At 36.3% G+C, this 17,870-nt stretch overlaps 1 protein-coding gene across 1 annotated transcript in view; it reads right to left on the reverse strand.

The window, feature by feature from the left end:
- Nucleotides 1-17,870, reverse strand: part of LOC150107750 (uncharacterized protein F54F2.9) — a 304,144-nt gene that overhangs the window by 160,620 nt on the left and 125,654 nt on the right. Inside the window, exon 6 of the mRNA XM_090392180.1 lies at nt 14,321-14,466. Coding sequence (XP_090248306.1) covers nt 14,321-14,466 — 146 coding nt within the window. The remainder of the gene's footprint in view (nt 1-14,320; nt 14,467-17,870) is intronic.

Raw genomic sequence — 17,870 nt, forward strand, 5'->3', positions numbered from 1 at the left:
AAATGACATTTGGATTGATGTCTTTCTCACTGTTCCTGGGCCATAAATGATTGGAAAAGGGTTCTGTGGAGCGATGCTCATGCTTCCAAATGTTTCACTCTGATGGTCATGTTTGAATCTGGAGATTACCTGGGGAATGTTTCTAGCAGGACTGCATCATTCCAAATGAGTTTGGTTGAGGCTCGGTAATGGTATAGGGGATTTTCAGTTGGATGGGCTTGGTCCATTGGTGGACGTACCCAAAACCATGACATCTGATGGCTACTTGGACATCCTAGACAACTTCATGCTTCTGATGCTGTGGAAGCTTCAGCAATGACCCTCACATGTTTCAGCACGACAATGCTCCATGCCATACTGCACTGTGTCCAAGACTGGTTTCCAGAAAACAACATTGAAGTGTTGGACTGGCTGGCTCAGAATCCAGGCTTCAACTTCATCAAATTTTGGGACAAATTAGAATGAAAAATTCACTCTAGACCACAGTGGCCATCATCATCAGCAATGGGGATAGTTTTGTTAGAGGAACAGAAAAATATTCTTGTTTGTGACACATCAGAAATTGATTGAAAGCATACCCCAAAGGGTAGTTGCTATTATTCAGGCTAAAAGTAGTCCCACTCGGTAGTAGAAATGTAATTAAAATGCATTTTTTTGACCACAACTAGGTGTCCAAATACTTTTGTTAACATAGTGCATATAGTGGATGTGGATATAAAAAGCATGGTAACTCACCATGCTTTTTATATGAACATCCATTTGCAAATGACAGAGTTCCTAAAAGAAGGAAATCTTGGGGACTACACTGTAAGCTAATGTTTGCAGTGTGGTAGACATTCACTACTTGGCAAAGAATACTAGTTAATGATAACAATTCAAAATTAATTACTAGTCTAGGTAGCAACTAGAATAGGAACTTCAATTTTATATCAACAGACAATACTTTCTTGCATGATTACAGAGAAATTTAAGACTTGTCTTCACAAAAATTGCTAGAGGTGAATATAAGTGATCAAAGGTAAGAATCTGAACATCAAATTCAGGATGCTGAATTTGGTACTTATTCATAGAGTAAAACAGTTTACTCTCAATATAAAAAAAACCATCACAACAAATTCACTTGCTCACTAAAATGAACTACTGAAAAGACCTGACTGAAGCTCCGGAGGCACAATGCTATTGTAAAGAAAATTCATTATAGCAAACTATCCATTATTAACAAAAGATTCCTGTAGTCCTTGTCATTTTATAATAGTGATAGTGAGAACTAACTGTATGTACTTCACAGGAAGAGCAGAGCATATAATGAAGAGTTTTAGATGGAATTATAGTCAAAGTAACTAGGACAAGGTGATCAGTACAGTAATCCCTTGCTGAGAATTTTTTTTTTAAATTCATGGTCGCATTTTAAAAGCGTAAGATGGCAATTTTAATGAGCTGTGATCTATTCTCACAACTAAAATTGTGGGCATGGGAAGAATCAATGATAGACTGCAGGAAATGACTTTCACTACATATGAGTTGTAGTGAAAGTCGCAAGAGCATACATTTACCATTATGTAGGTTTGACAGGATGCTTAAAATTTGGATTATCAACCTTACAAAAAAATGACATTGGGTTATAAAATATTATGAAGAAAATTAGAATTTTATCAAGACTGAATTCTTAGATAAACTTTGAAAAAGAGAAAGTTTAGTGTCAGTTACATTACAAAATCACTGGATCAATTGTCCAACTCATAAAAAAACAGAAATAAAGATACGATACAGCATGTCTGATACATTCTAAAATGTCATGTTTAAATGGAAAAAGGCATAATGTGTAAACTGAAGATCAAACACAAAAATTTTCTGGCATACTGAACTGTTTTAGCATGTGAGAAAACATGGTGAAGTGATGGTGTAAATATTTTTAACCAATGAAGGCTGGTTATAAAATTCCATGTAAAAACATTTTAACCTCCACAACTCGAAGCTTGTGGGTCATTTTTGCAAAAGCAGATTTCAAGCTGCAGAAAGTTTCGCCAGATGAATTAAGAAAGTTAACTAATAGATAAAGAATGTCTACTTAAATGTAAGCTTCATATGAATGAAAGTAGCTAGTTTGGCAAAGAATGCCTTCCAGAACATATAAGTGAACAATCTGCTCTTGTAAATGTTTCCAAAATAAGTGTACTCTGTAATTTTGTGTAAACACTAGCAGCAGCATCATGATCAAACTGATGGTTGTGTACAAATAACTTGATCCATGTACATTAAAAAAGATATGGGAAACACTTCACTTTTTATCAAGAGTTTTGTAATTGTTTTTCATGAAAAGTGGCTTAGCTTTTCTTTGCTATTTCAAAGCTTTTCTAATTGATAATGCCCAGGACATTCATAAAATCTAATTTTTGACCATCCAAATATCTAAATTTTATTCCTGCCACCATCCTTTCCATCAAGCTAAGTCATAAGCCAAAGCTACAACAATTATAACATTGTTGAATGTCAGATGAAACATAAAGGAGTTGGCTGGCTGAAGAGATAAAGGAATCTATCGTTAACATGTGTTAACAGGAATTGTAGCCTGAAGGTGGTTGGTGACAGAAGAACTCTCCACATGAATAATGTGGTAGGCAACATCATAACAACTGTGAAAGTAACAGAGGGCAATACCTTTCAAAGCAAAGAGACAACAAATGTTCAGGAATTTACCGAGTCTTGCAGTGTACAGCTCACCACAGAAAAATTGGACATATTTGGACAAGATCAAGTGAAAACCAAATTGATTTTGAGATGAAGTTTTTGACAGACCAGAATTTAATGACATATAGGGAGGTCCACGGATGATCTGGAAGATACGCATTGCCAAATTAGTATAATGAGTACAGGTCAAGTGATTATTATGGGGAACTCCAACTATACAGATATAGACTGGAATGAAGAAAGATCATTGGCAGAAAGGAAATGGAATTTATACACCTACTAAGAGATAATTACTTGAGGCAGCATGTAATGGTGGGACTAGGAGAGTGAGAGATTGGACCTGGTCATAGGATCAGAAGAGCTATCCATAACAAGGTGATCACTTTGCCTCTGACTGGTGAAAGTGACCATGCGGTCTTGATTTGGGAGATTGCACAACATGAGGAATATTCTGTCAAGAAGGTGTATCTGGAACTACAAAGCAGGTGATTACGACAAGCTTAGAAGGAAGCTTAAATCTGTGCATAGCATAAAACACTGCAGGCTAAGGATGTTAGTAGTGCATGGGATATAGTTAAGGAAGCAGTATTAAATTGTATCATCTAGACTGCAGGGGTTCTCAACCTTTTCCAGTGGTGTACCACTATATTTAATTCAAGATATTAGATGTACCAGTAAGGCAGTGGCTCACGTATTATGCGTACCATAGGTTGAGAATCCCTGATCTAGAGGAAGCAGAATTAAAATTTTATTCCTAGGAAAGGGAGGGTGAATTGGGTAGGAGTTGGATGCGTAATATCATTAAGCATGAGCTGCAGAAGAAGAAAATGGTGTAGAGCAGGGGTTCTCAAACTTTTTAAATTTTGTACCACATAAATAAGAATCAAAAAATATATGTACCACCATAAAAGCATTTCCCAATTAAAAATCAATACATCGGAAATGGAGTGTTTATAATCAAAGAATAAAACATTTTAAATTTATATTATTCATTTATATTCGTAAATGAAACTTTTACATTATAATGAAATATAGTAAATGGTGGGTAATAATACATGAGCAAATATTAAGGAGATTGATTATTGGTGAGGATTAATGTGACAGATGAGCCTGTTTCACTGTAACCAATTTCGATATGTCGGGCTTTATCTTCATTAATTTCAAACGTAAGTCAGGGTCAAGTTGCAACCGTGTCCTATATTTATTTTTAATTAATAGCATGGCTGAAAACTCAGCTTCGCAAAGATATGATGTGTTGAAAGGCATTAAAAATTTTATTGCTTTGTCAGAAATATACTTATATTCATCTCTTCTTTTTAACCAAAAATTGCATAAGTTATCTTTTTTGAACTCATTCATGAGATTTCTGTCACATGAAATATCAATGAGTTGATCTCTTTCTTGAATTGAAAAATTATCTAGCACAGTATCCGAAAAAGAAAACCTCTCTCTTATCCAACTTTCATTTTCTAAATTTTCAGGAAAGTAGGAATGAAAATTATTAATAAGTCCTATGCAGTGTTTTTCTATATCTTCAATTAGTTGTTCATTCAGTGACAGATCATTACCTGGGTAAGTAGTACAACACCAGGCAACTCGTAGCAAAGGTGGAGCAAGCTACCAACATTCCTATCCCAGTATCTCCCATAATGCAAAACACATCTCCTTGTGGATATGTATACTGTTATGTATTAAGGGATTGGCCACTACCCAGACTAGTTTCAACCTTTATTGAGGTCTCTAATGCATAACAGTATACATATCCACAAGGAGATGTGTTTTGCATTATGGGAGATACTAGGATAGGAGTGTTGGTAGCTTGCTCCACCTTTGCTATGAGTTGCCTGGTGTTGTACTACTTACCCAGGTAAGATAGTACAACACTATATTCAGTCCTGAAGATATTTTCAGGCGCAAACTTTGTTTGCTCTCACTGGGATAAAGGATTAAACTAAATTTATTAATAGTCTAACCTAGTGAAAAATAAAATTTCACCACCTTTCTCTAAATCCAGAGTAATTTAATAAAAAAAGGTGGCAAACCTTTTGGCAACTGCTATAGGTAAAGATGACCTTGCTACTGCTTCTGTCTGGTATCTCCAACTCTGGGTCTGGCTCCCACTGAAGAGACCTCAATAAAGGTCGAAACTAGTCTGAGTAGTGACCAATCCCTTAATGCATAACAGTATACGCATCCATAAGGAGATGTGTTTTGCATTATGGGAGATACTGGGATAGGAGTGTTGGTAGCTTGCTCCACCTTTGCTACGAGTTGCACTACTTACCTAGGTAAGATAGTACAACACCATATTCAGTCCTGAAGATATTTTCAGGCACAAACTTTGTTTGCTCTCACTGGGATAAAGGATTAAACTAAATTTATTATAGTGATAGCCAGAGTTCGTCAGTAAAACAATGGCAGAGTTTAAATTTGAATTCTGACTGGAATATTTGGACCTCTGAACGTAATTCGAAGAGTCGAGTTAAAACTTTTCCCCTTGACAACCACTGCACTTCTGTGCGTAAAAGAAGCTTATTGTGGTTACTGCCCATTTCATTGTACAAAATTGTAAACAGTTGTGAATTTAGGGCCCGACATTTAATAAAATTCACTACCTTCACAGATTGATCTAAAACAGTCTTTAGTTCTGTTGGCATTGCTTTGGTAGCTAGTGCTTCACGATGCATGCTGCAATGTGTAAACTTGGCATCTGGTGCAACTTCTTTAATTCTGGTAAAAATACCACCACGACAACCTGTTATTGAACGTACACCATCAGCACACACTCCTACGCATCACATTTTTTCCAATTTATTTCATGGTCAGTGATAAACTCATTAATTTTCTTAAAAATCTCATCCGCTGTGGTATGATTTGGAAGAGGCTCGCAAAATAAGAATTCTTCATCTATAACTTGTTCTCTTTCATATCGAGTATAAGCCATCAACTGTGCAAAGTTATTTACGTCTGTACTTTCATCGAACTGAATTGCAAAATGTTGTTTATTATTTTAACGGTATAATAGAACACAGAAACTAAGTAAATAATTGATTTATTAACTTGATGCTGATATTTCGCTGGTATTATAACCAGCATCTTCAGAGCACAAAAACACTGTTTGTCACAATATGCGAGACTAAAACAACATGGTGTACATTAACAAAATTGTAGCAGCAACACAAAGACTAGAGTCCTGATTTTGGCGCCCTCTATCTGGAAAAAAAAAAAAAAAACGCTATCATATATTGCTAGAGTCCTAGAAAAGTGCTAGTTTTTCCTTAATATGACTGTCTCCCAGATCTTCGGCAAGTTAATACAGCCATATTTGTTGAGATTTGGAGTGTGTTTTAGGGCTTCTGTCGCCTCTAAGAACAATCTCTCTGATTTATATGGGTTTCTGTGTAGTACTTTTGTGTTTTTCCAGTTGATCCTGTGTGCAGGGGTATCCAGAGCATGGTCTGCTAGGCCCGACTTCCCATAATGATATTTCCGGATGTATCGTTTATGTTCGCTGATGCGGATATTCACAGTTCTTCCTGTTTGACCGTAGTAGGCTTGATTGCATGAGCAGGGTACTTGGTAGACTCCTGGATGTGATAAAGGAGGAATGCTGTCCTTGGGTGAGCGGATGAGGGTGGCTAATTTGCTACATGGTCTGAATGTAGTGCGTAGTTTATGTTTAATGAGAATTCTTGAGATCTTTTCGGATGTGCCTTTAATGTAAGGGATGGTGACTGTTTTGTTGTAGTTCTCTGTGGTGGATGGTGGGAGGGGTTTCTTAGGAGTGTTTAGTATTTTGTTTATTTTTTGTGGATTGTAGCCGTTGGCCAAGAAGGTGTGGCGTAAGTGAGTCAGTTCAGCAGTAAGAGCCTTGTCATTTGAACAGATTGCTCTCGCTCTATGGGTTAGCGTTTTTAATATGCCATATTGTTGAGAAGGATGATGGTGTGATTGTTTGTGTAAGTATCTGCCTGTATGTGTGGGTTTTCTGAAAACTGAAAATGATAAGGAACCATCTGGGAGACGTGTGATGAGTGTATCCAGGAAGGGCAGACAGTTGTTGGCTTCCGGTTCCATAGTAAAGTGGATTTTTGGGTGTTGGCTATTTAAATGTGCTAAGAATGTTTTCAATGTCTCAGGGCCATGTGGCCAAATGGCAAGCACATCATCAACATAGCGTAGCCAAAGTGTTGGTTTGAGAGTGGCTGTATTGATTGCTTGTTTTTCCAGGTGTTCTATGTAAAAGTTGGCTGGGGGGGAGAAAGGGGGGAGCCCATGGCTGTCCCATCAATTTGTTTGTATATTTTCCCTTTCCATGTGAAATATCCTGCATGTATTGTGAATTTGAATAGTTCAAATATATCAGGGGGGAAGTGCGACTTCAGTAGATTGAGGGTTTCTATTAGTGGTACATTTGTGAATAGTGAAGTGATGTCAAAGCTTACTATTAAGTCTGAGCTTTTTAGGGTGAGGTGTTGTAAGATGCTTTTTAGGTGTGCTGAATTTTTGATAAAGGAGGGAGAATTGTTAGTGAGAGTGGCTAGTAGCTTTGCTAAATGTCTAGCCAGTTTGTATGTGGGACTATTTATACTGTCCACAATTGGGCGTAGGGGTGTGCCTGGTTTGTGAATTTTTGGTGATCCATAGATCCTCGGTGTTCTAACATGGAAGGGTTTGAGTTTGTTAACTGTGTCTTTGGGCCAGGAAGCGACTTTTTTTAATAATTTTCGTGCCTTATTCTTTTGTGTGTTGGTGGGATTGCGATCTATAATTTTGTATGTTGACTGATCTTGTAATAGTGTGTGCATTTTGTTTTCATATTCAGTTGTGTCCATCACCACGGTTGCATTTCCTTTGTCTGCTTTTGTTATGGTAATCTGGCTGTTGTTGTGTAGCTCTTTTATAGCAATGAATTCCTTATGTGGGATATTACTTTTTGAAGGCTTGGACTTGATTAGGATGTTGGCCACATCTAAACGTATGTTGTTAGCTATTGTTGGAGGCAGGTCGTAAATTCCTCGTTCGATGGATGCCATTATTTCGGCTTTTGGAACTTGCTTGGGAGTTATGGCAAAGTTGTGTCCTCGACTTAAAGCAGTTGTGGCTTCTTTGCTTAAGGTGAGTGACGATAGATTCACAACGACGAGGTCTTGTTGTAATTGCGGTCGTTGTATGATGTTCCGTTGTTGTAGATTTTCGAACTTCTTTTGGTGCCGGTTTTTAACTCTGTCGAATTCTTTTTTTGCCGTTGCGTCGGTGATGTTCTCTAAGATCTGCTAAAGTTCAGTATTTAGAATATTATGCAGTGATTCTCGTAATGCGCTGATGGTTGTATTTGCTTGTGCTAATTCCCGGCGAGTGGTGTTAATTTGTTCGCGTAAAAGCGCTACACTCGCTCGTTTATAGATGCGTTGGGCTTTGGCCGAGTGGAACTTGTTTTTGATTTTAAAACAGTTCGGTATTAATTTGGTGTCTCGGCACCTCTTTAAGAAGGCTAACCTGTTTAGTTGCTGCGCCAATTTCAACTTAGTAAGCTTTGACATCACTTCACTATTCACAAATGTACCACTAATAGAAACCCTCAATCTACTGAAGTCACACTTCCCCCCTAACATATTTGAACTATTCAAATTCACAATACATGCAGGATATTTCACATGGAAAGGGAAAATATACAAACAAATTGATGGGACAGCCATGGGCTCCCCCCTTTCTCTCCCCCTAGCCAACTTTTACATAGAACACCTGGAAAAACAAGCAATCAATACAGCCACTCTCAAACCAACACTTTGGCTACGCTATGTTGATGATGTGCTTGCCATTTGGCCACATGGCCCTGAGACATTGAAAACATTCTTAGCACATTTAAATAGCCAACACCCAAAAATCCACTTTACTATGGAACCGGAAGCCAACAACTGTCTGCCCTTCCTGGATACACTCATCACACGTCTCCCAGATGGTTCCTTATCATTTTCAGTTTTCAGAAAACCCACACATACAGGCAGATACTTACACAAACAATCACACCATCATCCTTCTCAACAATATGGCATATTAAAAACGCTAACCCATAGAGCGAGAGCAATCTGTTCAAATGACAAGGCTCTTACTGCTGAACTGACTCACTTACGCCACACCTTCTTGGCCAACGGCTACAATCCACAAAAAATAAACAAAATACTAAACACTCCTAAGAAACCCCTCCCACCATCCACCACAGAGAACTACAACAAAACAGTCACCATCCCTTACATTAAAGGCACATCCGAAAAGATCTCAAGAATTCTCATTAAACATAAACTACGCACTACATTCAGACCATGTAGCAAATTAGCCACCCTCATCCGCTCACCCAAGGACAGCATTCCTCCTTTATCACATCCAGGAGTCTACCAAGTACCCTGCTCATGCAATCAAGCCTACTACGGTCAAACAGGAAGAACTGTGAATATCCGCATCAGCGAACATAAACGATACATCCGGAAATATCATTATGGGAAGTCGGGCCTAGCAGACCATGCTCTGGATACCCCTGCACACAGGATCAACTGGAAAAACACAAAAGTACTACACAGAAACCCATATAAATCAGAGAGATTGTTCTTAGAGGCGACAGAAGCCCTAAAACACACTCCAAATCTCAACAAATATGGCTGTATTAACTTGCCGAAGATCTGGGAGACAGTCATATTAAGGAAAAACTAGCACTTTTCTAGGACTCTAGCAATATATGATAGCGGTTTTTTTTTTTTTTTTCCAGATAGAGGGCGCCAAAATCAGGACTCTAGTCTTTGTGTTGCTGCTACAATTTTGTTAATGTACACCATGTTGTTTTAGTCTCGCGTATTGTGACAAACAGTGTTTTTGTGCTCTGAAGATGCTGGTTATAATACCAGCGAAATATCAGCATCAAGTTAATAAATCAATTATTTACTTAGTTTCTGTGTTCTATTATACCGTTAAAATAATAAACAACATGTTCGACGAACACATAAGTCTGTCCACACGTTTATGAATTGCAAAATATTTGCTTTGCTTTATATTTTCGATTAGTGTTTGTTTTACTTCAGCTACCATTTCGTTAATTTGTCGCAAAACAGTGTCATCTGACAAAGAAACAAAATTCAACTTGGCTGCTGCTGTAAGGCCAAGAATAGACATCACAATGTCATTGGCTGCAGGTAATATTAAAGTTTCTCCAATAGCATGTGGTTTTGAAGTTTGAGCAATTCTCAAACTAACCAAATATGATGCTGCCTCTGCTCGTTCGTTAATTGTAGTAAAAGAATGAAGTGAACGTTTGTTAGTTTTCATTTCAGTTCATTTTCATTTAAAAAAGTCGAGAGGGTTACCTTTTAAACAGGCATGTTTGTTTTGAAAATGCCATCACAGAAGCAATGGTTTCATCGAGTGATTCGAAAACTGTTCGTAACAAATAACGCACTGGGGCCTGGGGTCATTTTCATCCTCGTTCCAAAAAAAATCCATATTCCAAATAATTTTTATTATACTTTCTTGTAGCAGTAGCATTTCGTTTTCTAAATGCTCGTGAAATTCAGGATTAAAACTAGAAGTGCTATCTGTGTCAGTGTCGTCTACCAGCCGTTTCCTCTTCAAGTTTTCAATTCCTAACCATTTGTCCATTATAAAAAGGATATTGTCATTATAATGACATTACATTATATTTTATTTGACATTATATTTGACATTATAATGTCAAATAGAGTGACACTACTGTTATTATATTCTGTATACTTTGCTAGTGATCTCATTCATAAACAAAATTCAGCACATTTCCGGGTCGCAAGAACATCACATCTAGATAGTGGTAGTATCTTAACAGCGGTGTCAGCATAAATCAAAAACGCCACTCCACATTCATACGAATATAAACATAATATTTATTTTTAATATCATTTATGTTAAATAATATCTTTATGTTAAATAATAACTTTTCTTTATTTTTTTGATGGAATATCACATAATTATCTTAATAAAATACATTTTCACGTAATATAATATATTACTCTTAAACTTGCAACAATCTATTGCTTTTGTTTTTCATTATGTTATGTGTACTTTGTTTATTATAATTTTTTTACATACAAAAATACTGTTTCAAAATAAATATTAAATATGAAAACCCTTATGACACGCTAATGAGACTTCGCATCTGAAAATTCACATAAAACTGCAATAAAATTTGTTTGTTTTATTCGATTCGCCAAGCTAAATTCTTGGAGCAGTCCACTCGTTACAATATTAAAATACATTTTTCTGAACATTTATTTAAATATTTTGTGTAAAAATTGTACCACCAAAAATAACGTAATGTACCATTAGTGGTACATGTACCACAGTTTGAGAAACGATGGTGTAGAGGGTATATAAAGAGAAAGGTGACCACCAAACTCGTGAAGAGTACAAGGCTCAGGCAAGAAAGATGACCAGCATGGCAAGTAAGGCAAAATCAGATAATGAAAGAATCTAGCTGAACAGGCCAAAGGAAATCCCAAAGTGTAAGTTCATTATTTGGCAAATAAGAGGAAGAATGACTATGGAAGATTAACCTTAATCAGTGATAATGGACACAAGGAGACAGAAGTGGATAAAATAGTGCCAAAAAGATTGCCAAAACCTTCTCAAAAACTCGTGAAGAGTACAAGGCTCAGGCAAGAAAGATGACCAGCATGGCAAGGAAGGCAAAATCAGATAATGAAAGAATCTAGCTGAACAGGCCAAAGGAAATCGCAAAGAGTAAGTTCATTATTTGGCAAATAAGAGGAAGAATGACTATGGAAGATTAACCTTAATCAGTGATAATGGACACAAGGAGACAGAAGTGGATAAAATAGTGCCAAAAAGATTGCCAAAACCTTCTCAGCCTATGAAGAGACCAAGAGTATACAAACATTTTGTAATTGCAGTGTTTGTTACATTGGGCAGACAGAGTGGTTTAGAGAAACCCATCAAAAAGAACATGTCAGAGATGCAGAGAAAAAACAGGCAGATAAATCTGGACTAGCTATTCACACCACCAATGAAACCATCAAGTTAATTGGCAGCTCACTAAAATGCTGTACATAGAATTTAATAAGTATGTATGTAAATTTAAGGAGATAAGTGAGATGATGCAATGTCTGATCCACTGCAATAAAAAAAAAACCATGGCTTAATCTTTTATTATTATTGCATGAGCACCTCCATGGAGTCCCAAAACTCATCATATGAGACCCCAACTACGAACATAATATCTATCACACCCCTCCTTTTGTCGGTTTGGAAAAGGCATATGACAAGGTGCCAAGAGAGAAGCTATTCAATAAGCTACAGTTATGTGTTGTCAATGGGGCATTATATCAAGCAACACTTAGTCTTTATTTGAGTTGTAAGCCAGCAGTTAGAATTGAAGGAAGTACAGGAAGATGGTTTGATGTTAAATCTGGTGTCAGACAAGGATGTACATTATCCCTTCTGTTATTTATTATCTATATGGGTCACATTATGAAGGACAATTGTATTAAACCTGATATCAAAATTGGAGATGTTATTCTCATCTCTTTCCTTTATGCAGATGATGTTATACTTCTAAATAAATTCAGTACAAGTCTGCATAAATTGAATAACTGTTATAATAGATATGGTATGAAGGTCAGCAATAACAGGGCAAAGACAATGAAAATAGGCAAGAAACGTTGAAAATTTCAACTGCATCATGAATGGAGAACTTATAGAACATGTAAAACATTTCAGCTACTTAGGTACAATTTTTAGTGAAGATGGTAAATTAAAGATGGAAATAGACAACAGAATCAACAAAGCTAATGTGGTAGGAAGTCAGCGAATAAATTCATATGGAACAAGAGAGATTTTAATTCAAAACACTAACTGCATACAAGACAGTGTTCAAACCAATTTTAACTTATGGATCTGAGAGCTGGGTTAGGAAAAAAAAAAAAAGACACTTGACCAAAGACTAGAGAATACAAATACGAGTCCTGAGAAAGATTAGGTGTGTGATCAGATGGCATCAATGGCGATATCATATTAAAAATGAGGATATTAGGAAAGAACTTGCCATTGCTTGCATTCAGGAATGTGTTAGTAGAGCTAATCTCAAGTGGTATGGTCACTTAAACAGAATGGGAGAGAAAAGATTAGGAAAGCAAGCGTTCTCTGCTAGGTTGGCAGGAAAAAGACCCAGAAGAAGACCAAGATATGGGTGGGTTGATACAGTGAAGTGCCAGACAAAAGACAAAAATATAAGATCTGATAATGTTGGATTCTTGACAAATAACACTGATTTGGAGGAAAATTGTTGATAGAAGTTAGTAATGATGTAAGTTCTTCATGTAGTACTATCATAATATCTTGTGCACTCCTTGAGGGTACATGTCAAGAATTTGATCATATATATATATATAAAATAACAACAGTAAATACATGTGGCTTCCAAATTAATCGACATACAAAAATAGACACGCTACTCTTTGCTGATGATCAGATCATCTTTGGAAGGACTGAAGACGAACTGCAGAAATTAATCTATAATTTAAATAATATTATACAACAATATGGCCTGGAAATATCAGCAAAGAAAACTAAAGTCATGGCTTTTCATGGAGATAACCCTGACAGAAGTAAAATAGTAATAAATAATAAAATAATTGAGCATGTTAATAATTTCAAATACCTAGGTTGTAAACTATCTTACATAAATGAAATATATCTTGATTTTAAGATGACAAAACTTTATAAAAATCATTGGAGTAATTAACAGAAACTTTAAACCTAATTATGTACAGAAACACACAAGAGACTTAGAGTGTACAAAACAACAGTCTTACTTCCGTAGTGAGATATGGACCTTCGGAAAAAAAAGATATACAGAGAATTCAGGCAGCAGAAATGAAATTCCTTAGAAAAACTAACCCTATTAGGTAAAAAAAGAAATGGTAAAATAATTAAAAATCTTAAAATTAATTCCATAACAGACTCAGTGATTAAATATAGGAAAAACTGACGACCATATAGCAAAAATGCAGAAAAATTACAAAAAAGAACTTAACATATAAGCCTAGAGGAACAAGAAATAGGGGAAGACCAAGAAAAGATGGACTGAGTCCAGAAACCGGCCACTTGGCCTAGAACCTGGATAGGAAGAAGATATATAATAACTTTAAAATAGGCACTCATGGATGCCCACAATTAAAAACTCCCAGGCTAATTTTTAATTAAAAAACACTCATACGAGTCTAAATAATAAATAAAAACTTTAAAATTTATCTTTTCAGTAACATGTTTTTGACCCCAACTCTCAAATTTCAAGTTCCACATTAAAAATGTAAATAAATGCAAGTTATATTAAAGATGTTAATAAAGTAATCATTTTGCTACTACACGGCGCATACTTATAAGGCAACTCATAACATTAACTGAGATGACATCACTTTTTCTCTCTTGCTCTTACGCTCACCATGCACACACTATGCTTATATTGAAAATCCTACCAGTCATGTTCGTCACAAGCAATTTTTATTCTAATGGATAATGTGAAATTACTAATAGTGAGTTAATTTTTAATTTTGTCCAAGGAATAAAATCATTATAGCTTAAAATAAAACACCACCTGGTTCCTCATCAGATGAAGTTTCTTGTTCCTCAGATGGTGATAAGCAAATCTTATAATCTTTCCACTGCTGGTAAAAAACTGGTATGGATCTCACAAGACAAAAAACAAGGTGACCTAATCTAATAAGAAGAAGATCCTGATACCTAAGAATTTATAAAATAAAATAATGAAACAGAAAAAAGTTATAATGCATAATATTTATTATATAACATGTTGTACTAAAGTAATCTTTTCATTCTTTTAATTGCTAAAAATATTAGCATTTGAGAAAGAAAAATGTAAGAAATGCAATATGTCATTAATAAGTAACCATAACTATTTTTGTCTTAAAAAATTCAAATGTTCATTCCTCTCTATTTTGATGATAACTCAAAAAATCAGTTTAACTTGCATGTAGTCTGTTAAAAATTAAATATTATTCTCATATATTTATTTTTAATAAATTTATCCTACACAAAAGGTACAGGGGCCTATAGCATATCGATGCCATGTGTGAGGTGCAAATTGACATTTTTCTTAACAAGTTGTAGGCTGAAGTTCTGAAGTACATTATGAGGACCGCTGCTCCAGAGAACAGAGATAGATGGAATAAATCAGGAAGAAAAGCAAGTTTCATGAGTTTGCAGTTGTACTGAAACTTGATGTTAGATGGTTTCTGCTGATGTTCAACAGGCCCAACAAGTAAGTGGAGGAATGATTTTTGCCATTTCACTGGAGCAGTGAAATGGCAAAAGAGGAGAGTAGAAGAAACACAAAGCCGAAACATTGCATCTATGAGACAGAGGTTGAAGTGAGTCTGTGAAGAATCATCTCTGAGCTGAAGGAATGTTTTAGGTGCACCACCTGAAATGTTTGAACAGTAATTATTTGGGATCTGCCATTTTTAGGCAGATTTGGGATTTATACATAGCTGGGCAAATTTAAAACAGCTTCTTGAACAGAAAAGAATGAATAGTTTTTTTTAGAGACTGAGGATGCTACTGATGTGATGTGTTTATGGGAAGAGGGACTAGGTAAATGTCAGTCAAAGGAGAGAGAGAGAGATCTCATCCTGTCTAGTGATGTGTGTATAACTGAGGATAGCGGAAGTTTGAGCTGAGATTCCTTTTGAGAGACAAATGGTAGGACTGCATGTTGGTGGCATTGAAGGTAATCAAGTTATCCTTGCCCCAATGAAGGATGGTATGGAGATCATTGTTTAAGGCATTGGTTGCAGATGATTGTGAAGCTTGGGATGTTTGAGGAGACTACATGGTTTATACAAAGGAAGGCATTTTGCAAGACAGGTCTTGATACCAAACACAATCAAAAGCCCTGGAAATGTCAAGAGTGACAGCACATTTCTCCAAATCTTTCCAATGCACATGTCTAGTGGTGGGTGATGTAGGCTAAGAGATCAACTGTGGATCTGGATTAGCAGAATACGTACTGGTGGTCACTGATTAACTGGTGAGCTAAGTATTGAAGGAGTTGATTGTTGTTAACTTTTATCATTATTTTGGAGAGGAGTGAGGTGACCTCCCATTTTTGGAATGAGTTGGATATATGCTTACTTCCGTGTGTTTGGATAGGTGCCAGCTGAGTAAAGAAGATTGATGAGATGACAGAGGACAGGTGTTAACTCTGGAGCATAATGTTTGAGCACAACTGTATAGATGCCATCAGGACCAGACTTTTTCTAGTGTCCAGGTTATTTAGCATTCTTCTTATGTCTTTTTTGCTGAAAGACTACAGGAGGTATATGGTGCTCATTTATTGGTATCGAAGAAAGTAATTTGCCTTTGTCATCTATGCAGGAGCTGGAGGAAGATATGTGGGAAGAAGTTGCATCTGATGGCCTTTCGAGGGACCAGAAAGCACAACTTCCATTTGTGTAAAATGGTGAGTTTTCTGTTATTGATTTTCATTAAGGTGGATTTAGATTTGCTAATAGTTGTTTTACATTAATTGTGTGCTTTAGCATAGGCTGAGTATGCTACAGTTCTTGATGCAAGTCATCTGTGTTAAGTCAAGTTTTTTTTCTTTAAATGTTTTCATACATTTCAGTTGAACTAGGGCTTGGTAAGTGGATGAGAATTTTGGGTAGAATGCGGGATGAAGGCCCTCATGCCAGTGTGGATGTTTTTTTTTCTCGGTGCAGGTGTCAGAAGAGTGGAAGCAATAGTCATGCTATGGAAAGGAATGGTGGTAACTTTGGAAGTGATCCCACTTGGTCCCTTTGTGGTACAAAAAGACATGAGTTTATGGAGACACAACATGCGTGTTAAAATAATTATTTTACTTAATATCAGGAAAGTAACGTTTGACATTTTGACCAATGCATCGAGGTCATCATCAGAAAAATACATATGTATAAGAAACAAGCTACATGCTACTGCACTTGACAAAGGTAAAACAAATATAAGCTGCTTATTAAGCTTTTATCTAGCCTGACCTCTAGTGGGAAAAGGAAAAAAATATATATAAAATAAAATGAAATAAAGTTTAAAAAAAAAATAGTCATTTTTGTTCAGGTGTGGATTGTGTTTCAGCATTTCACGGGCTTCTTTAAATTTTCTCTCAAACCAGGTTTTGGTGCAGTATAGGGACTTGGCGCCTTTCCAGTCAATTCTATGGTATGTTTAAAGTGTATGAGCTGATAATGCGTCCTGTTTTCCCTATGTAGGGTAGGTTACATGTACATTGGATTTTGTAAACCCATGGGTGGGCCAGGTGTGGAAGAGGATCTTTGGAAGAACTGAGTAAATTTCTTAATTTTGTCGAGGGTTTGAAAGTAGTCTTGATGTTGTATTTATGTAGAGTTCTATTTTTTCTGAAATGCTTCTAACATAGGGTATGGCTATGGCATTGTTATAATCTTTTTTTGTTTTTAGTGGTATTTTTATGGAGGATCTTGTGAACTCTTTTTTATTATAGCCAGTTTTTACAAATGTATGATTAATGATTTCATATTCTTGGTTTAGAGCTTGTTCATTCGAGCAAATAGTTATTGCTCTATGTTTGATGGTGCTTATGCCTCCTAGTTTTAGTGTTGGGTGGTGGTATGAATTTTTGTATATGCATTGGCCTGTGTGTGTAGACAGTGAAGGAGAGGCAGCCTGAGGGAAGATATGACGAGTGTGTCTTGAAAAGGAAGAGAGTTATTGTTTACGATTTCTGATGAATTGGATATGTTTGTGTTGTTTTCTTCAGGTGGCTAAGGAATGTATTTAATGTTTTGTGGCCATGGGGCCAAATGGTGAAAATATCATTGACATATCTGAACTAGACTTTGGGCTGGCCAAATCTAGAGCTCATTGCTCAAAGTCTTCCATGTAAAAGTTAGCTATTGGGGGGGGGGGGAGCACCCATGGCTGTAGCTTCTTGAGTAAAAATTGTTTTGTCACATGAAATACCCGGAGCAGAGTACGTGGGCAAAGAGGGCCGTGATGTCAGGCAGAAATATGTTCTGCAGAAGAATACTAGCATCGTTGATCAAGACATTGGTGAAAAGAGCAGTTATGTCAAAGCTGACTAATAAATCTTGGTCACTGAGTGTGATGTTTTA

This window comes from Typopeltis vanoorti, chromosome 4 (genome assembly GCF_054136105.1).
Source record: "Typopeltis vanoorti isolate ZY-2024b chromosome 4, IOZ_Tvanoo_1.0, whole genome shotgun sequence".
Taxonomy (NCBI): Eukaryota; Metazoa; Arthropoda; class Arachnida; order Uropygi; family Thelyphonidae; genus Typopeltis; species Typopeltis vanoorti.